The following is a 20,956-nucleotide window of genomic DNA, read 5'->3' as shown; positions in this document are numbered from 1 at the left end:
GGACTTGGCACTTTCACTGACGGGGCCCGGGTTCAATCACTGGTTGGGGAACTCAGATCCTGGAAGCTGCACTGCGTGGCCAAAAAAAAAGACGCGGATTCCTGAGCGCTGCCCCTAGACCTTCTGATTCAGTAGATCTAAGTAGAATCCAGGGATGTGCATTTAATAAGCACACCTCCCTTTCTGCGGGGGGAGCTCTGTGGGCCACGGACAGAGAGCCACTAATCTAGTGGATGCAGGAGGGCAGCCCAAGTCATGAGTGGGTGATGGAGCTCCTTCCCTGTCAGATCCAAGGAGCAGCACCCTCTCTGGAGCCCACCCAAGCTGCCCCCGTGGGGAATTTCAGGAGAAACTGGGGGCTGAGCAGAGCCTATATCCAGCCATCCCTTCTAAACTCAAGGGTTTTGCCTTCAGGAAGGGAGCTGCTGAATTGGGCTCTGGTGTGGGCATGCCTGGGTGCAGGCCTTAGCTCCCGGGTTCTGACTCTGTCACGCTCACCTGGATCCTCCCCAGGCTCTCTGGAACTGCTCTTTTCAGCTCCTTGGCTGACTATTGCCCATCCATTCAGCCTTGGGATGACAGACTCAGAGCTCAGTCCTGGACCCTCCTTTTTTTTCCTTCTATATTTTACCCTAAGATGGTGCATTCGTTTGTTAGGGCTGCCAAACCAAAGTTCCACAAACTGGATGACTTAAACAATGGTAACTTATTTCCTCACAGTCCTGGAAGCCACAAGTCCAAGGACAAGGTGTTGGCAGGGTTGTTTCTCCTGAGATCTCTCTCCTTGGTCTGTGGATGGCCATCTACACATGGTCATCTACTGTGTCTTCACTTGGTCTTCTCTCTCTGCATGTCTGTACACAGCGTAGGGAGGGATGGTTGGGTGGATTCCTAATTCTGCCAGTAACTCTCTAGCTTTAAGTAAACTATTTAACTCTAAGAGCCTCAGTTTTCTCGTATATAAAGTGGTTAATGGTTAAAAAAAAAAATTCTTGGGCTTCCCTGGTGGCGCAGTGGTTGAGAGTCCGCCTGCCGATGCAGGAGACACGGGTTCGTGCTCCGGTCCGGGAAGGTCCCACATGCCACGGAGCGGCTGGGCCCGTGAGCCGTGGCCGCTGGGCCTGCACGTCCGGAGCCTGTGCTCTGCAATGAGAGAGGCCACGACAGTGAGAGGCCCGCGTACCGCAAAAAAAAAAAATTCTTACTATGCAGGGTTATTGTGTAAATGATTTAAGGCAATGTTATAAGTTTCCTAGTCAGCCCCTGGTATATAGCAGGTGATGCATATAGCAGTTACTATAGGATTATACGTAGAGGCCATACCTCTCCAAACATCATAATATAATGCCTCCAGGAAGTTCTTGTGTGTACGTCTGTGGGTCTGTGCGTACATCTCCGTGAGCCCATGCCTGTGATTCCTTTTATGGGCAGATGGAGGCGGGTTCCCTCCGAGCTCCCCACTCATGCCTTCTCTCCCTTCAGGTTGAAGTTAAACAGTAAGAGGAACCAGCTGGTGAGAGAGCTTGAGGAAGCCACCCGGCAGGTAGCAGCTCTGCACTGCCAGCTGAAAAGGTGAGTAGTAGGCAGTGGGGTGAGCGCTCCCCTGGGCACGGCCATATGCAGGCGTTTCGAGGCAGCCCAGCCCAGCTTCTGCCCTTCATGTGTCCTCCATGGCCTGAGCGTGCCCGTTTAGAAGCAGAGCAGGCAGATGGATGATCTGGGGGACTCGTTCTGGGCCTGGTGTGGCTGGGGGCAGGGCCCTTCACCTCCCCAGACCACAGCCTCCTTGGTCCTCTGACAACACAACAGAAGGCCCCAGTTGGGTGCTAGTGTGTCTTGTTCACGTCTCTCCAGCCCACTTGCACAACACAGAGAGGGTAGGCCTCAGGCTGGGGCCTCGGTAGGCAACGTGGCTGGAATTTTATCACAACATTCTGTTCTCATCAAATATTTTTAACAGTTGACAATGCTTTTCAAATTACACTTAGGATATAACGTTTCCTTTTTCAGAAAACTATATTAACGTGTAAAAAGTGAGTTGAGTTAAAGGAAAATATTAAGCGGCATTATTGGGGGTTGCATTCAGATATGGAGAAATATGCAAATGGAATGCCGCTGGTGGAGGTTTGAGAAACAGAGATATTGAGGAGAAAGTGGACTTTTAAGGCAGCTGGCTTGGGTTCGAATCCCAGCTCTGCCAGCTCGTAATTATGTGGCCTTCTCGGGATATCCTCTTTAGTGAAATGGGGATGCGTGGTCCACCCTGGAGACTGTCAAGAGGGTCTGATGAGATGTTGCATTCTCAGTGCACGTGGTGCTTTTCGGGGGAAGTTCGGGGCGGCCCACCCACTCTGTGTCCTCGCCTTCCCTCCCCTGCCCCAGCCTCTCTGGCAGCATGCAGAGCCTGTCCTCGGGCAGCAGCCCCGGATCCCTCACGTCCAGCCGGGGCTCCCTGGCCGCCTCTAGCCTGGACTCCTCCACCTCAGCCAGCTTCACCGACCTCTACTATGACCCCTTCGAACAGCTGGACTCGGAACTACAGAGCAAGGTGGAATTCCTGCTCCTGGAGGGGGCCACGGGCTTCCGGCCCTCGGGCTGCATCACCACCATCCACGAGGACGAGGTGGCCAAGACCCAGAAGGCAGAGGGGGGCGGCCGCCTGCAGGCCCTGCGCTCCTTGTCCGGCACTCCAAAGTCCATGAGCTCCCTGTCCCCCCGTTCCTCGCTCTCCTCCCCATCCCCGCCCTGCTCCCCTCTCATCGCTGACCCCCTCCTGGCTGGAGACGCCTTCCTGAGCAACCTGGAGTTTGAAGACCCCGAGCTGAGTGCCACTCTTTGCGAACTGAGCCTTGGCAACAGCACCCGGGAGAGGTACCGGCTGGAGGAACCTGGAACAGAGGGCAAGCCTCTGGGCCAAGGTACAGGGCACCACATCCGGAGGGCGGGAGCCTCCAGGAGGGAGGAGGGTGGGAATTGTGCTCGGGTCCGAGTTCCAGACCCCAGTGATAATTATGGGCAACGTGGTTTTGGGTTTTTTTAAATTAATTAATTTTATTTTTGGCTGCGTTGAGTCTACGTTGCTGCGCGCGGGCTTTCTCTAATTGCGGTGAGCGGGGGCTACTCTTTGTTGTGGTGCCCGGGCTTCTCATTGCAGTGGCTTCTCTTGTGGCGGAGCACGGGCTCTAGGTGTGTGGGCTTCAGTAGTTGTGGCATGCGGCCTCAGTAGTTGTGGCTCGCGGGCTCTAGAGCGCAGGCCCAGTAGTTGTGGCACACGGGCTTAGTTGCTCCGCGGCATGTGGGATATTCCCCGACCAGGGCTCAAACCCGCGTCCACTGCATTGGCAGGCGGATTCTTAACCACTGCGCCACCAGAGAAGCCCCTATGGGCAACATTTACTGACTGCTTTCTATGTGCCAGATCTTTACATGGTATATTGATTGATTTATTCATTCAGTAGGTATTTATTATGTGTTTACTATGGTCTAGGTCTTGAGCAAAGGGTTTTCCATGGTGGGTTCATTCATGCAACAGATATTAAGTACCTCCTGAAACTAAATGCCAGGTCCTGTGCTAATGGGTGAACATGGATTCATTCATTCTTTCATTCAACTGATATGCCATGTGGGTTAGTCACAAGGATGCAGCGTGGAGGACAGACAAGGTCCTGGTTCCCGTGAAGCCTACATGCAAATGAAGGCACAGACAATAACTGTACAAGCAGACCAATAAAAGTGCTAGGAAGAAAATAAAACAGGGCAGGGCTTCCCTGGTGGCGCAGTGGTTGAGAGTCCGCCTGCCCATGCAGGGGATGCGGGTTCGTACCCCGGTCCAGGAAGATCCCACATGCCGCGGAGCGGCTGGGCCCGTGAGCCATGGCCGCTGAGCCTGCGCGTCCGGAGCCTGTGCTCCGCAACGGGAGAGGCCACAACAGTGAGAGGCCCGCGTACCGCAAAAAAAATAAATAAATAAAACAGGGCATGTGATGGAGGCTTTCAGGTTGGGTGAGGGCTGCCAGTTCAGATTGGGTGGTGAAGGAAGGCGACACTTGAACGGAGCCTTGAGCAGTGAGAGGGAGCCAGCCTTGGGAGAAGCAAGAGCAAAGTCTCTGAGGCTGGAGCAAGGGGCTGCAAGAGGGGCCAGAGGGAGGAGATCACCAACAAGGCAGAGAATTGGGCAGAGTACGGGTTGTGTAACGTAAGGAGTTTACGTTTTACCCTCATTGCAGCAAGGATCCGTGTGACTGTTTGAAGCCAGGGAATGATATGACTCCCATTCTGCACGGGGTCAGAAAAGAGCATTATGGTGTGGACTGAGATTCAGGTCGGAAGCTGATGATGACAGCTAAGATTTATTACAAGAAAAATCTTTATCTTTAGCAACAACCACATAATAAATTATAATAGTTAAAATTCATTGGGGTGCATTATGTGGTGAGCAATGTGCTTTATATGATGAAATAGGTTACTTCCATTATACCCATTTCACAGAGGAGGAAACAGAGGTTCAGAGAGGTGCTTCCCCAGCAGGTGGGGAAGCAGGGATTGGAATCTGGGTGTTTCTGACCCCCAGAGCCCAATCTCTTTATCATCGTGCTCCCCTTAGGACATGAGGCAGCTCTGTGTATTCATTCCTAAGACACTCCTGGTGCTTGCTGATGCCATCATGCCTATGGTATGAAGGTCAGGACTGAGCAGGGTGATTTATCAAGTTCAGGTGTGCAAGATAACAGGCACCGTTAGGCGTACTTACTCACATAAGCCTCACAACACCACTATGAGGTGGGGGCTATTATTATCTTCCTCTTACAGACTGAAAGGAATGAGACTCGGCAAGGTTAAGTGACTTGTCCAAGGTCATTGTCACTGCTGTGAAGCGGTAGAGTCAGGACTGGCTCTAGGACCACCTGCCCAGAACCCACAATGAGCCACGTGCCAGCTCTGTCGGCAAAGGGCTCCTGGTCCTGGCTCCCGTGAGGCCAGCTAGAAGCTCAACCCACTTCAGCCGTCACCTCCAGGAATGTGTGGGAGGGCTGCCGCTGCACCCGGAGCTATCAGTTCCTTCGTGTGCAAGGGCCAGTGGGAGCAAGGGGGAAACGATGAGGTTTCCCAGTTAATTAAAGGCTCTGCTGGGTGCATGCCAGCCGCTTCCTTAGAAGAGGAGCTGAGAGATCCCTGGGGCTCCCTCACCGGGAAGGGAGTCTTGCTGAGTGCCCTCAAACAAAAATAAAAACAGGCTTCCTACTGCAGCCGGTGGCAAGCTGCAGAAAATTGTTCCCTGGAGAGGAGGGGTGTGCAGGTGGTACCCCTAACAGGGCTCAAGAAGCGTTCCCGGCGCTCCCTGTCTAAAGGCTGCGATAAGCTGGCTCGGGGATGCTGGGACCCCAACCGAGTGCAGGGAGCGACCCCCATCCCCCTGCCTCCCGCCACGACGTTCGTGCAGCTTGGGGGCCAGAGCCCGCTCGCGTCTCAGGTCGGCGTTTCTTCATGCCACCTCCAGAAGCGTTCCCCGCTGCCAGATGATGCCGGGCTGAGCCCAGACACTAAGCAGGTTATGCGATTAGTGCCACTGTTCAGTCAGCAGACAAATTAATCTCCTTAAGTGGTTTAGTGGAGGGTGGAGAGGGGTGGATCCGAAGGCAGGAGGTCTCTAGGGCTGCAGCAGCAGACGTGGGACACAGGCTGGGAAAGCCACGCCCACATGGCCCCTTGGCTTCTCCCAGGCTGTCACCATCCCCATCCCCATCCCCATCCCCAGCCCCTTCTCCAGTCTGCCCACCCCCCGCCCATGTGCCTGGCACACAGGGAAGTGCTGGCCGTGAGGTTGAAGCCCCTGAATCTGTCCTTCCCCTGCTGCGCGGAGGTCAGGAGCTGTCCTATTCACCTTAGTAGCTCTGAACTTTGCAGTGGACCTGGCACACCGTCAGCGCCCATTACTTGGGGCAGGAAGGAATGTGCAGTGTGTGCTGAATGCTTGGGCCTGAGCCCCGGGTAGAGACTTCTGAGGGCCTCTGTCGAGGGCAGGGGAGATGGGCTGAGTTAGGAATGGAATGGGATAGGCGAGTAGGACAGCCAGTACTTACGTCCTTCCCTTCCTCCTCCTCTTGCCCCTCCCAAGGGGGTCCGGGGGCTGTTATTTTGCCCCAGGTGTGTGCCCCAGGGATCGATCTAGAAGACATCGCTGTAGTGATGGGAGTGATAGTCGTAGTAGCTAAGGATGATGGTACTGACTTTTCTAGAGCACTTCCCCTGCACCAGTCTCTGTACTAAGGACTTCCCTTTATCATCACATCCAGTCTTCCCAACAGCCCTGCAAGGCAGGTATTATTATCCCCATTTTACAGATGAGGAATGCAGGGCTGAGAGGGAGTAAATCAGTGTCCCAGTGTCATGAAGCAGTGTGTGGCAGAACTGTGATTTGAACCCAGGTGTTCTGGCTCTAGAGTCTGAGACGTTAAACACAGAATCACATGCTACCCTTTCCTTCACCGCAAAAAAAGGCAGAACCTTGCTGTCAGGTTCAGAGGTGGCTGGATTTTGGCGGGACCATGTTAGGACAGTGAGGGGATCAAAAGATGTATTGTGATGACAGTATCCTGATGTCTAAACCCCGCCTTGCCATCCTTCCTTTTTTCCTCTCTTCTCCCAGCTGCGAATAAGGCTCAGGGGTGCGACCTGAAAGTGGCCTGTGTCTCAGCTGCGGTGTCGGATGAATCCGTGGCCGGGGACAGTGGTGTGTATGAGGCTTCCGTGCAGAGGTGGGTCCCTGAGTCTTGGGAACTCTGAGTATGCAAGGCCCGGGCCTCCTCAGGTGTGTGGGAGGGACCCCCCAGGAGGGTGGTGCTGAAGAAGCAGACTGCTTCTCCTCCCGGGGCTGGAGAGACTTCACGTTTGGGAGACTGCTAGTTCCGCAATTGCCATTAAGGGTGTATGGCTAGAGGAGCAAGTATTAGAGAAAGCGCAGCTGCTGCTTCAAGAGAGGGATCCGGAGTAGTTGTGGGCAGGCAGGGTCCACAGGGAGGCTGAGCAGACCCAAACCTTCCTCCTTGAGGACCCAGCTTCTCCCTCCCAGAGAGAACCCTGTCTCTGGAAAATGACTTTGGCCCCTGGTCACTACAGGGAAGCCTGACTCTCTTTCTTTCCTGTGTTGCTTTCCAGACTGGGTGCCTCAGAAGCCGCTGCTTTTGACAGTGACGAGTCAGAAGTAGTGGGTGCAACCCGGGTTCAGATCGCCCTGAAGTAAGTGGCAGGGAGGGCGGGGCAGAGGGGCGTGGTCTGTGCGGGGTCTCTTCCTGGCCTGCAGCGTCTGCAGCATTTACCCTCACAGCTGCCCAGCGAGGCAGGCAGAACCAGCGGGGCCTGCTGGCAGCTGTGGGCTCCTAACTAAAGGGGGTGGAGTGGGGGGGGGTCTCTTTCCATGCCTCCCAGTTCCCCATTTCACACAAGAGAATAAACAAGGATTGAAGACCTTGTAACTTGCCCGGATTCACTGAGCTGGCCGGTGGCAGAGCCAGGCAGGGACCGAGACCTCCTGCCTTTTGGTCTGTTTGGTCGTTGTTGCCACGGCTTTGGTCTTATCATCTCACCTGGACCGAAGTCAACCCCTGGGGGCTGCAGCCCAGCTCTATTGTTTTCTCTTGATGCAGGTTGGCCCCAATATTTTTTAAACTAGGAATTAACTGCCGGTGTTTAAATGTCAGGACGTTTTCTACAACCTCTGGCTTCTCTTTAAAAATTCAGACCGACAGCTCTGGACCTGCATCCCTGCATGGCAGCAAACACTGGGCCTGTGCTTCCCAGCTCACCGCAGTCCCCAGAGCAGCCAGCAGCCGCGTCTGTGATTATTAAGGGAGAGGGAGAGAAATGCGTTGCTAACAGGTGCTCCGTGTGCCCCCTTTTCATTTCAGGTACGATGAGAAGAATAAGCAGTTTGCAATATTAATCATCCAGCTGAGCAACCTCTCTGCTCTGTCGCCGCAGCAAGACCGGAAAGTGTGAGTGTGTAGCTGACGGGCTGTATGTTATCCTCTCCCGCTCTGCGCCCATCCCAGGGGACGCTCTCCTGCTCTGTTCTGCTCCAACAACAGGCCTCGTAAACCTCTGTGGGTATTTAGTGCCCACGACCGTGATGCACGGTGTCAGTGCCGTGAACGTGGATGCAGGCAGGGCAGCAAACACGCTCACTCTGAAGAGGAGCGCCCCAGACAGCTTCAGACCTTCCGCATACGCGTCCCGAGCCCCCACCAGGTGCCAGCACTAGGGAGGGGGTGGCGAGCAAACCTCCGCCCTTGTAAACTTGAAGCCTGATGAAGAGGCAAGTCGCGGCCTCTTTCATCTGCTCTAAGCTCGAGTATTCCACGCAGAAGGAGCCGGGCCCGCCTTTCTGAAGAGCCGGCTCCCATCACTGTGCTTCTCTTGGCAGGTAGTGATGGGTGTTACCTTACAGTTGATGATACAGCAAAGACCTGCGTTGTCTGCCTCCCAGCTCGGTCCTGTGCAGACCGGGTTTATGATTCATTGAGCCCGTCTGCCTACATGTTCCTCCTTTGCTAGACCATAGGCCTTGAGGGCAGCAGCAGGAGCTTATATTTCTGTGGCCTGCACCCAGCCAGCGTCTGGGGTGTGACACGTGGGAAGGAGGAAAGCGGGCCGGAAAACAGGCAAAACAGAAGGAAGACAAGATTGACTGGACGCTGGACTTGTGTGCAGTCTTCGCTGTTACAAACAGGGCCGGGATGAATAACCTTCTGTGTAACTCACTGGTACTTGTGCAGCAGTATCTGTGCCTAGAAGCCAGCTGTCTGGGTCAAAGGGTGAATGCATATGTACTTTCGTTAGGATGGTCACCTTCCCTGCCGCCCGAGTTGTGGCATTTTGCCCTCCTACCAGCGGTTGTGTGAGTATTCCTCAGTGTTAACAAGCAGCCGCTCAGATCCTTCTGTTCACAACAGTTTGCACACCGTTGGCCTCAGGCTCCACAAGCTTTGAGGGTCTCATGATTGGGGGATTCAGTAGAAGGAAAAGGAGCACATTGTCCTTGGGGCCCCTATGCATCCCTCATGAATAACTGCATAACTACTGGAGAAATTACAAACTCTTGTCCGCTGTTGTTTCCATGGGGATTTGCAGCAGCCGTTTAGCCTAACACCTGAGCCCCAGAGCCGGGCTGACCTGACCCAGGCTCTCCTGTGTTCTGTCCCTCTAGGAACATTCGCGTGGCTATCCTTCCCTGCTCCGAGAGTACCACCTGCCTGTTCCGGACCCGGCCTCTGGACACCTCGGACACCCTGGTGTTCAACGAGGTGTTCTGGGTGTCCATGTCCTACCCAGCCCTTCACCAGAAGACCTTAAGAGTCGATGTCTGCGCCACCGACAGGAGCCATCTGGAGGCGTGCCTGGTGAGGACTGTGTCTGTCTATCTGTGCAGCCTTCTGTCCTTCTGGGAATTGGTCCATCTTGCACTTCAGGAAGAAGGCTTGGAGAAACACAGCTTCTGCTATCAGCCCAACCTTTCTTGGGTTGTAGGCAGGGGCTCTTCCACAGATGAACGGCGTTGTTCCCAGACTTATTGAGAGCAGGGGAAGGGGGAGCGGGGAGCTCCTTTTTCTGCCGTGGGATTGCAGCGCCACATCCCTTGTGCCTGAGGCTGAGTCACCAGCCTTCCCCACTGTGTGGCCTAAGACTCTTTAATTCTGTCTGCCTCCTTATCTGTAAAACCAGCTCACACTGGCTACCTCACAGGTGGTTCTCTGAGGGTTAAATGAAGCACTAAAGCAGTGCCTCTCGAACTTTCATGTGCACGCAGGTTACCTGTGGCTCTGGTTAAAATGCAGATTCTGATTCAGCAAGTCTGGGTGGGCAGTCAGCAAGATTCTGCATTTCTGTCAAGCTCCCCGGTGATGCCAGTACTGCTGGTCCCCGGAGCAAGGATGTAAAGCAAAGTGTCTGCACACGCTAGGTCTCACGGGAAATCAGTTCCCATCCCTTTCCTGCTTGGCTAGGGTTCATAACAGCGTCATTGCCGTGTATGTTGTTGTTACTGCTCACAGTGATGCAATAGCTTGTGTCAACTGGATGCAATTTATATGCTGGGCTCTGAGCTAAGCTCCTTACGTGTATTATCTCTGTTGATCCTCACTACCATCTTGTAAAATAGGTAACTGTTACACCAGTGAGGAAACCGAGGCACAAAGAATTTTCCCAAGGTCACACAGTCAGGAAGTGGCAGGAACAGAGTTAGAACCCAGGCAGGTCCACCCATGTCAGACCCTGGATGTTTTCTGTGTGCCAGCACAGTGCTCCCTGGAGCCCCCAGGTGGGATGGTGACTGCAGGGTTTGGCAGGCAGGGTGGGTGCTGCTGAAGGATGGAGCGGAAAGCTTTTCCAGATCCAGGCTCCAGGGAGTTCCCTGGTGGCCAGTGGTTAGGATTCCAGACTTTCACTGCGTGGCCTGGGTTCAATCCCTGGTTGGGGAACTGAGAAAACCCACAAGCTGCACAGTGCAGCCAAAAAAAAGCGCATATATATATATGTGTGTGTATATATATATATATATATATATACCTAGATAGATAGATAGATACAGACACACATACATGTGTGTGTATATATATATATATATCTACCTAGATAGATAGATAGATACAGACACACACACACGTGTGTATATATATAAAAGGATAGGGCTTCCCTGGTGGCGCAGTGGTTGAGAGTCCGCCTGCCGATGCAGGGGACACGGGTTCGTGCCCCGGTCCGGGAAGATCCCACATGTTGCGGAGCGGCTGGGCCTGTGAGCCATGGCCGCTGAGCCTGCGTGTCTGGAGCCTGTGCTCTGCAACGGGAGAGGCCACAACAGTGAGAGGCCCGCGTACCGCAAAAAAAAAAGGATAGAATTTTTATTTATTTATTATTTATTTATTTTATTTATTTATTTTTGGCTGAGTTGGGTCTTTGTTGCTGCACGCGGGCTTTCTCCAGTTGCAGTGAGCGGGGGCTACGCTTCGTTGTGTTGCACGGGCTTCTCATTGCGGTGGCTTCTCTTTTTGCAGAGCACGGGCTCTGGGCGCGCGGGCTTCAGTAGTTGTGGCGCGCAGGCTCAGTAGTTGTGGCTCGCGGGCTCTAGAGCGCAGGCTCAGTAGTGGTGCTGCACGGGCTTAGTTGCTCCACAGCATGTGGGATCTTCCCGGACCAGGGCTCAAACCCATGCCCCCTGCACTGGCAGGCAGATTCTTAACCTCTGTGCCACTAGGGAAGCCCCAAGGATAGAATTTTTAAAATAAAAATGAATAAACAATCCAGGCTCCTCCAGTGAAGCGTTTCCTTAGCCCCGAGCATTCCTAAATGAGAAGAGACTCAATCCTTTTTCTTCTCCTAATTGGATGCCTTTTATTCCTCCTTCCTAATTGATGTCTGGCCATTGCTGGTTGCCATGGCAGCAGCCAAAGCGCTCATCCCGCCGTGGCTTGTCTCCGTCCACGGCCAACGGGAAGCCTCTGTTCCCGTGTCCCGTGGGGACGTGAGTGTTAGGCTGTTGTGTATTGGTGGCTGGAGGAGGAAAGGAAGTGAGACAAGAGGAGGAAGGGCCATAGGCTCCCAAGCACAGTCTCCCCGCACTGCTGGGTTTGTGGAATCCCTGGTCTGTTTTGAGCCATTTAACCAGCCGGGCAAGGACAATAGTACCCATCCTGAGTAGTGTCTGCGTGTCTAGTACTGGGCTAAGAACTTTGTGTGCAGTATCTCATTTAATCCTCACGACAGCCCTGGGAAGCAATATTAGGATTATCTCCATCTGACAAATAAGGGATCAAGGCCCAGAAAGGCTAATTAACTGGCTCAGATCATCCAGCGAGTAGGTAGAGAAGTCTGGATTTGAACAAGGATTCCAGCATCTTGACGTGTCATCATCACACTATCCTACTGGATTATGGGTTTGGATGAATACTGCCTTCCCCAATATCGTGGGCAACAGTTCCACCAAATGCTTTAGGGTGGCATCGCAGGAGTCACAGGCTTTCCAGCCGGATCCTGGTTACTCAGGCCCTGACTGTGCACGTTCTGTAAAGACAGCCCTCTGCCCAGGCCCCACTCATATCCCATGTCTCATCACAACCGCCCCCTTGCCCCTTTCTCACTTTGCCATCCCCACTTGGCAAAAACCCAGCCCCATCAAAGTGAACCCTCCCCTCCTCTCCACCTGTGCAATTGGAGCAAAACGCACACACCACCGCCCTGCAGTACCATTTTAAAATCGTGGTCACGAACCTCCCGTGAGCCCTCTTGCTGCCCAGCGTTTATACTGTGTCTACCTGGACCACTTACTGTCTTGCTTGTCTCAGTGACAAATTCTTATCCTCTCCTCTCTCCTTGCCCTTACTCTCCCTCCACTGAGGCCCTCCCTTCACACCCAGTTCTGGAAGAGTAGAAGGAACCCCACAGCTGCCACGCCGCATCTACCTGTCCTCGTGGGCTCTGCTGTTCTTCCCGGAGCTGAGGATGCGCCCTCCCCACTCCCATCTAGGGCCATCCTCTCTCAAGGGCATCACGCCAACCGTTACTCTTTTGCTCTCTCCTGTGTCTCCAGTTTTCCCTCCTCACTGGATCTGGCCTGTGAGTATGCCAACATACTGTTATTTCTCCCCTGCTTTAAAAAAAATTTTTTTAACCCCATTTCTTCCTCCCGTTACTACATTATTTTTTTCCTTTGCTCTCTAGCAACGCGTAAAAGAGGTGTATGTGTTCTCTCTGTATCTCAGTCCACGTGGGCTTTTGCCCTCATCGTTCCACCAGAAATGTGCTCATCAGGGACCTCCTTGTGGCTAAATCCGGTGGCCGGCTCTCCATCCTTTTCCCTCTTGGCCTGCCTACAGCCTTTGGCACAATTGCTCACTCCATCTTCCTCAGCATCCTTTGCCCTGACTTGGCTTCCCAGACCGCTCGCTCTCCTGGCCTTCTTCCCCCATCACTGGCCTTCTCTGTGTGTCTCCTTTGCAGATTCTTACTCATTTCCCTGACCTCTCTCTGTTTGAAGGCCGCAGAGCTCAGGCCTTGCTCCTCTCCCCTTTTCTACTTGGCGTGCACTGCTTCAGTGATCTCGTCCTATCCCCTGGCTTCGAACACCATCCCATGTGATGGCGCCCTCCTGGGCCTTTCCACTCTTCTCGGCGTTGTATGTCCGCTGCCGGAATCCACATCTCCTCTTGCATGTCCAGTAGCCATCACCAGTGCTGTGTCCACAAGCACGCCCCTGATCTTTCCTCCCGTGTCTTCACTGTCTCAGCTGAAGGCAACCCCATTCTTCCACTGCCCAAGCCAGACATCAGGGTCATCCTGGACCCCATTCTTCCTCTCATACCCCACCTCCAATCCTTCAGGACCTCCTGGAAGGTCTGCCTTCAGGAGATCCCCAGATTCCAACCACTTCTCTCCGTGCTCCTGACCTACTACCACCTCTCGCCCAATGGTTGCAGAATACCCCACTGGATCCCCCTGTTTCTATTCTTGCTGCCCTTCGTCTCCTTTCAACACGGTAGCCAGGGGCATCCTGTTAAATTGCAGATGACCGCATGCCACTCCTCTACTTGAAGCCTTAGGATGGTGTCTGTCTCCACCCAGAGTCAACACCTGGGCCTTTGCCTGGCCCCCCAGGCCCTCCAGGGTCTGCTCCTTGTCATCTCTTGGATTTTATCCCCAAGACTCTTCTTCCAGCCTCCTTTTACCCCTTGAATACACCCGCACGCCCCCTTCCCCAGCGCTTCGCACTGCTTTCCTCTAACCAGAATTCCCTTCTCCCGGGTATTGATGGGCAAATCTCACTCCCTCCCCTCATTCTGATCTTAACCCGAAGGTCACCTTCTATGTGACGACTTCCTTCCACCCTATTTAAAATCACATTGCCCCCTCCACTCTCTTACCCCCTCCTCTCCACTTTCCCTGTATTATTTTCTCTGCGGCACTTTACATCACCTCATATTCCTCTATATCGTAGGTATTAGGGTACATGTCATTTTCACATTTTATCACCTGTGAAATCAAGATGCAGTGTATACTAGATGGCAGGTCATAGTCTAATTGGCAACTGGTTTTCTCTCTTAGTGGTACATGAAATAATAATACACTTCATAATCGATGGCATCTTAGACTCTATGAGACACAATATAGAAGTTACTTATTGATTATCTGATTCCCCCAGACTGGAATAGAAGCTCATGAGGGCAGGGATTTTTCTCTGCCTTAAATCCTTCCATATCCACAACACCCAGAACAGTGCCTGGCACACAGAGGCTCCTTGGAAAATGGGTGTGTGTTGAATAAACGAATGAACAAATACATAAATGCCATCAGAGTGCGTCCAGTTTACTGAGGTAGACCATTCATGCCTATGAGCCGGCCTAAAATTGACTGTTATCTTGTTGGAATTAATGTAGCCTGGAGAACTCTCTACATCACTACCTAGGGATCTTCCTTATTTTTTTGTACATAGCTGTGTAATATTCCACCCTCTAGATATATTACAGTTTATGCCTCCAGTCCCCTGTTTCTGGAGCTTTGAGTTGTTTTCCTTGACATCAGTCCTGGTCATGATGTCTTCTGACTCTGACACCAAAAGCAAAAATCAACAAGTGGAACTACCTCAAACAAAAGCTTCTGCACAGCAAAGGACATCATCAACAAAATGAAAAGGCAACCTACTGAATGGGAGAAAATATTTGCAAATCATGTATCTGATAAATATTTAAAGAACCCATACAACTCAATGAAAGAATAAGTTAGTGAACAAGTGAGTTATTGGAAAATGATCAGCACCTAGCCATTTCTTCCTCCCAGGAAGCTTCTGTCTCACCTGGAGTGGTGTTTTTCATACTGCCCCCAGAGTACCTTGTCACCCCCTGGTTGTGATTTTTTTCCCATTCTCCACAGGGAGGCGCCCAGATCAGCCTGGCTGAGGTCTGCCGGTCCGGGGAGAGGTCGACTCGCTGGTACAACCTCCTGAGCTACAAATACTTGAAGAAACAGAGCAGGGAGCCCAAACCAGTGGGAGCCATGGCCCCCATGCCAGGACCTGAAAGCACGGTGAGCTGGGCCACAGCTTTGCACCCTTCTCCTGCACATGCGGCACCTGGCTAGATGGAAGGAAAAGCCTCTCCCTGAATTGGAGATGGCTGGACATCAGAGGTGGAGTAATTATTAGAAGAAACTGAGTCTCAGAGACATTAAATAATTTCCTCAAGTCACACAGGCTTCCTCACCATAGACATACTTCATTCAGTATGAAGACTCTTCCTCTAGGAAGCCTTCCCTGAATACAGCCCCCAAGCTAGCTTTGCCACCATGCCTCTGTTCTCAAACATCCAGTACTTATCTCTCTCATAGTCCTTCCCAGATTGTTTTGTTATTGATGGTTTATGGGATGGTCTCCCTGACTACACCATGCTCTCCTTACAGCCGGAGACCTATAATTCCGTCTCATGCAAACACTAAACTTGGCTGTCTTCCAAACTGTCTGTACATGCAGAGGTTATTCTCCAGAGAACTGCCAGTTAGAAGAACTGAGGACTGTATTTCCAATTTGTGTGACTCTACAGCAAGACGCTTACCCACTCTGGTCTTCAGTTTTACCCTCCGTTCACTGGGAGGGTGACACACTCTGATTCCTGCCGGGTGGGGCTATGCCCATGGTGTACAGATGGACCCATCAGCCTTTGTCTCTGCAGGATGCCGTGTCTGCTTTGCTGGAACAGACAGCCGTGGAGCTGGAGAAGAGGCAGGAGGGAAGGAGCAGTGCACAGACCCTGGAAGACAGCTGGTAAGTGAGGGTGTCCCTGGGAACTGACCTGGCTTGGACCTGGGCCCAAGGATGAGATCCCCAAATACCAGGGCAACCAACAGAAGTGTTCCTCTGTGGAAACGGAGAACCTCTCTCCCCGTGGGTTCTCTATAGGCAAAAAGGCAGTATATAGTCTGATACAGTAGTTCCCAAAATCCCTTCCCAGTTTGTCATTTTGTGTTCCAGGAATTACTCATGCTAGTTCACATCTAATATTAGAGTTTGTCTTGATGAACTTACATTTATTTTTGTTAAAAAAAAAAATTCTTAGGAAGCTTTATATTACTAGAAGTGGAAATAAGTATAATTTGTCATAAATTGAAGATTCCTCAGTAAGGAATTGCAGTTGACTGCTAGAAACAGAGAGCAGAAATAATGGGCTTAAACAAGATAGAAGTTTACTTCTTTGTTACTTAAAAAGAAGACTGGGAAAAGGCATTCCAGGGTGCATCTGCCAGCCCCATGATGTTACTGGGAACCCAGGCTCTTTCTCTCATTCTGCTTTGCTGGCCTTATGTGTGACCTCCATCATCAAGGCTGCTAAGCACAGAATGGCTGCGGAGTCACCAGCCATCAGGCAGGCATCAGGAAAGAGGAGAGACAACAGAGTCTTCCTGCGTGCCTTGTAACCAAGGAGCATTCCTGAAAGTCCCACCCAGCAAGTTCTACTTGCTTCTCATTGGCCAAGCTTAGCTACTTGGCCTACCTAACTGCAAGGGAGACTGGGAAATGAGGTCTCTTAGTTGGCACAAAATTCAGGATTCTGTTACTAAGGAAGAAAGTAGGAACGGATATTGAGTAGGCCATGAGCCAAGTCTGCCTCAGAAGGTAACTGTGGAAGATTAAGCGTAATGAAAATACAACAAGAGTATTCAAGTCTAGCTGGGTATATTGCTTGCCAAGGTTCTAAGACTAAGGTCTCCTCTCCCGTTGTTAAAAAGGAAGGTCAGTCAGTGTTTCAGCAATGTAAAAGACATGCTACTGCCCAAGAGAGACTTTCTCCTTGATGTAAACAGGTCTGAAGGAGAAGTGAACAGGACACAGCTTTCTCACTGTGTGATCAGTGTTCTTTAGTCCCTTGTTTACCCACAGAAGGGTCTTATGACACACTTTAGGAAACAGTGATGTAGACTAGGGTTCAAATCCTAGCTTCATCATTTTTTGTGTAACCTTAGGCAAAGCATTGTTTTTGTTTGTTTGTTTGTTTTGTGGTACGAGGGCCTCTCACTGTTGTGGCCTCTCCTGTTGAGGAGCAACAGGCTCCGGACGCGCAGGCTCAGCGGCCATGGCTCACGGGCCCAGCCGCTCTGCGGCATGTGGGATCTTCCCAGACCGGGGCACGAACCCGTGTCCCCTGCATCGGCAGGCGGACTCTCAACCACTGCACCACCAGGGAAGCCCCGGCAAAGCGTTTTTAATCTTTGTATTGCAACATAATGTACATACAGAAAGGTTGACTTAAGTGTACAGCTCAGTGAATTCTCGGAAACAAAGCTACCCGTGAATCCAGTGCCCAAATCGAGAAGCAGAGGGTCACTGGCTCTCCGGAAGCCCACACATGCTTAGTCCCTGCCCTCCCCCTCAAGAGCACCCGCTCTTAGGCAAGCCCTTCTGACCTTGTCTGATCCTCAGCTGAAAAGTGGGAACATCACACCGACTGTGTGGAGTTATCAGAAGGGACTGAAGGAAAAGCCACTGATGAAGTGAAAGCGCAAAGCTCGTAGCAGACACGCAAGAAACAGCAGAGATTCTTAGCAGTAACTCGAGGAGCAACACGGATAACTACCAGCTGGAAATGAGCACAGCCTAGGAACCTTGCCATCTGGAGGAAGTGTGTGTAGTTGTACTTAAGTGCATGTGCTCTGAATGCAGACAGATGTGAATTTGGAGTCTCACTCAGCCAACTCCCTGTGGTAGATTCTAGGGCTGGGTGAGGCCTGAGCATCAGTAAGTTTAGAAACTTCCTGGGTAATTCTAAGGTGAAGCCTGGGCTGAGAACCAGGCTCTAACCCTGGTTTCCCTATCTGTGAAATATAGATTTAAGAAATAGCCACTACACCTGGGGAATTTTGTAGCCTCAAAAAATTACGCATGCTGAGCACTTAACACAGACCCTTACTCACAGGAAGCACTCAGTGACTCTTCTGTTACAGCCCTAGATTATATGTTTGGTCTCACACGAAGCCTTTCCTCAGTATCTTTTACTCCAGGGGTGAGCAGGTGTTTTCTGGAAAGGGCCAGATAGAAAATGTCTGCTTCGTGGGCCATACGGACTCTGTTATATCCATTCAACTCTGCCGTCATAGTGTGAAAGCAGCCATAGATGGTACCTACACCAGCCACCGTGATTCTGTCACTGAAGCTTCATTTACAGACACTGAAATTTGAATTTCACATCATTTGCACACACCATGAAATTTCACTCTCTTTTCAATTTTTTTTTTTTCAGCCATTTAAAAATATAAAAACCATTCACAGCTTGGACCTTGCACTGTCCAAAAACAGGCAGTGGGGGCTGGATTTGGCCCACAGGCTGGGCTTCTCTTCCTCCATGTGATAAAGAATAGGACAAGGTTCCTGAATTTTTGTACGTTCGTACGTTTTAGGATTCTCTCTAAATGGTCTCAGTTTCTCTCTTTCCTTCTTTGTCCCACTCCATCTGTGTCTCCCCGCTTCCTTTCCTTTCCCTCCCCCCCCACCTCCTTCTCTCTCTCCTCTCTTCCTCCCACCACCCCACCCCACCCCCCGCTTTCTCTTTCTCCTGTCTTTTTCCCTCCCTCTTCCCTCTCTCTCCTTCTCTCTGGCACACTGCAAAGGTCTGATGCCGGAAATAGGCCCAGGACCTGTCTTCCAAAACCCTGGCACAAGATCAGTGGTTTCCGCCAAATTCCAAGCTTATGTTGAGACTTTTCACGCCATCTCCTAGCAACCACCTTCTGTTCTCTCTCCCTTTGTGGCCCCCTCTCTCCCCACCCCTTGCCATTCAAACTTCCCCAGACACTGACTTACAAAGAGGGCTGGGAATCCCAGAGCTGCTCTACTGGGGTAAATCCATCTGCAGCCCCCTCCCCCCAGACTGGAGGCTTCTTTTGGTCCTGGAATGTTAACTAGCTCTGCTGTGCCGGCTCAGCTCTGGAGTGGAGGGCTCCAGAGACTGGCCCTCAGTTCTCATCTCCTCTCCTTCCCCCTCGGCACCCAAGGCCCAAAGGAGGGGTGCCGTTGTTACTCCCTCCTTTTATTTGTTTAGGTTTCTTTAGTGCATATGATCAGAAGACTCGATCTTTTTTTAAGATCCACAAGCAAAACAAAACTCTTAGAGGATTAGAAAATATAGAAGAATATAATCACAAACAATGCTAGAGCGAAAACCCTTGTATTTACCTCCTTGGGGACTTGTGTGTGTTTGTCTAGGACAGAGGTTGAGAAGTGGCCTAGCTGAGTCCCAGGGCATGTGTGTTTTATATTTCACCAGGCACTGCAGAATCATTCTCAAGTAAGATTGTCCTAGCAAATGCTCCACCAGCAGTGACCGAGAGTACCCCTCAAGCTACATCCTCTCTGATACAATATGATTGACGAGTATTTAATCAAGAATATGTACGTTCTGTTTTAGCAGATGCTGCTAAATTGACTTCAGAGTATAAATTGGCTGCTCTGATGAACACTCCCCACAGGGATATGCCTTTTTCCCAAACCCTCACTTCATATTATCAGATACATATTTTTAAATTTTTATTGATTTTTGGCCACTTTTCCAAAGGGTGCAAAGATGTGACTAATTGTTTTTCTCTTTACAATTGAGGTTTTTTTTTTTTTTCCCCTTCCTGGAAAATACTTAAATCAGCTTCTTAGTCACAAAGAAGAGACTTCCCTAGTGGTTGAGCGCTTCGTGGAACTGAACAAACTTGGATTGGAAACCTGGCTGCACCCCTGAGTGGCCTGTGACGCTGGACAAGGCCTACCCACTCTCTGATCCTCCGCTTTTGAATCTGTAAAACAGAGACAAGAGTGTCTTTCAGTGTGGTTGTGAGACCTCCGCGAAGCACCTGCAGTTCATTAAGCCCACAGTCAATGCTGGTTAATGATGTGGCATCTACGCGATCCTCACCAAGGTGCTCCCTGTGAGCACTCATGTTTAATGGCTCTTTTATGAGTAGATCCAGGTGGCTGGGGGGGACTTCCCTGGTGGCGCAGTGGATGAGACTCCGTGCTCCCAATGCATGGGGCCCGGGTTCGATCCCTGTTCAGGGAACTAGATCCCACTCGCGTGCCACAACTGAGGAGCCCGCATGCTGCAACGAAGGACCCGGCGAGCCACAACTCAGGAGCCCTGGAGCCGCAGTTAAGGAGCCCACGTGCTGCAACAAAGGAGCCTTGAGCTGCAACTAAGGAGCCCACCTGCCACAACAGCCGGTGCAACCAAATTAAAAAAAAAAAAAAAGGCCAGTGGGGAGAAGCCCCTCCATAGCGATAGTCCCCATCTAAGTGCCAGGGAGGTTTTCATCGCAGGGCTGGGGATGGAGAGCCAAGATCTGTTCTCCCTGTTGGGAAAATCCTAAGGGAGATTTTATGTTTATCCACAGTCTCACTGAGCCAGCTAACTAGGTGTCAGATTCTCTGCTTTTGGCTGGAATTCCTCCAGCTCAGTATGGTAATACTGTCTCATGCTGATCAGAAGCCTGGCGGTTATGTATGTCTTTGCAAAGTAAAGATGGGAATGGAGATAAATTACTAATTAACAAATTCCGTCCATTTGTCACACCAACTCCTTCCAACCCTGGAGCCCAAGGAGAAAGGATAATTATGAAGAGTATCACCAAAAATAAAGTCTCTTCAGCAAATGGTACAGTCACCCCATTGGCTATCCATATAGAAAAAAATAAATTTTGAGTACCATGGACAAAAATTAATCTGCAGTGGATCATAGAGCTAAACATAAAAGCTGAAACTATAAAACTTTTAAAAGAAACTACCAGAGAAACTCTTTGCAAAGATTTCTTAGGTACAGCATAAAAAGCACAAACCATTAAAGAGAAAAACTGATAACCTGGACTTTATCACAATCAAAGGCTTCTGTTCTTTGGAAGACACCATTTAGAAGAAGAAAAGGCAAGCCAGAGACTTGGAGAAAATATT

The 20,956-nt window shown here is 51.1% G+C and overlaps 1 protein-coding gene across 4 annotated transcripts in view; it reads left to right on the top strand.

Moving 5' to 3' along the window:
* Window positions 1–20,956, top strand: part of WWC1 (WW and C2 domain containing 1) — a 153,089-nt gene that overhangs the window by 116,439 nt on the left and 15,694 nt on the right. For all 4 annotated transcript variants that reach the window (XM_067732900.1, XM_067732899.1, XM_067732901.1 and 1 more), the window contains exons 10-17: window positions 1,483–1,572; window positions 2,383–2,918; window positions 6,647–6,755; window positions 7,156–7,236; window positions 7,905–7,991; window positions 9,203–9,395; window positions 14,914–15,066; window positions 15,708–15,799. In XM_067732900.1, coding sequence (XP_067589001.1) covers window positions 1,483–1,572; window positions 2,383–2,918; window positions 6,647–6,755; window positions 7,156–7,236; window positions 7,905–7,991; window positions 9,203–9,395; window positions 14,914–15,066; window positions 15,708–15,799 — 1,341 coding nt within the window. The remainder of the gene's footprint in view (window positions 1–1,482; window positions 1,573–2,382; window positions 2,919–6,646; window positions 6,756–7,155; window positions 7,237–7,904; window positions 7,992–9,202; window positions 9,396–14,913; window positions 15,067–15,707; window positions 15,800–20,956) is intronic.

This window comes from Pseudorca crassidens, chromosome 3, assembly GCF_039906515.1.
Source record: "Pseudorca crassidens isolate mPseCra1 chromosome 3, mPseCra1.hap1, whole genome shotgun sequence".
Classification (NCBI taxonomy): domain Eukaryota; kingdom Metazoa; phylum Chordata; class Mammalia; order Artiodactyla; family Delphinidae; genus Pseudorca; species Pseudorca crassidens.
This window is presented reverse-complemented; position numbering and strand designations above follow the sequence as displayed.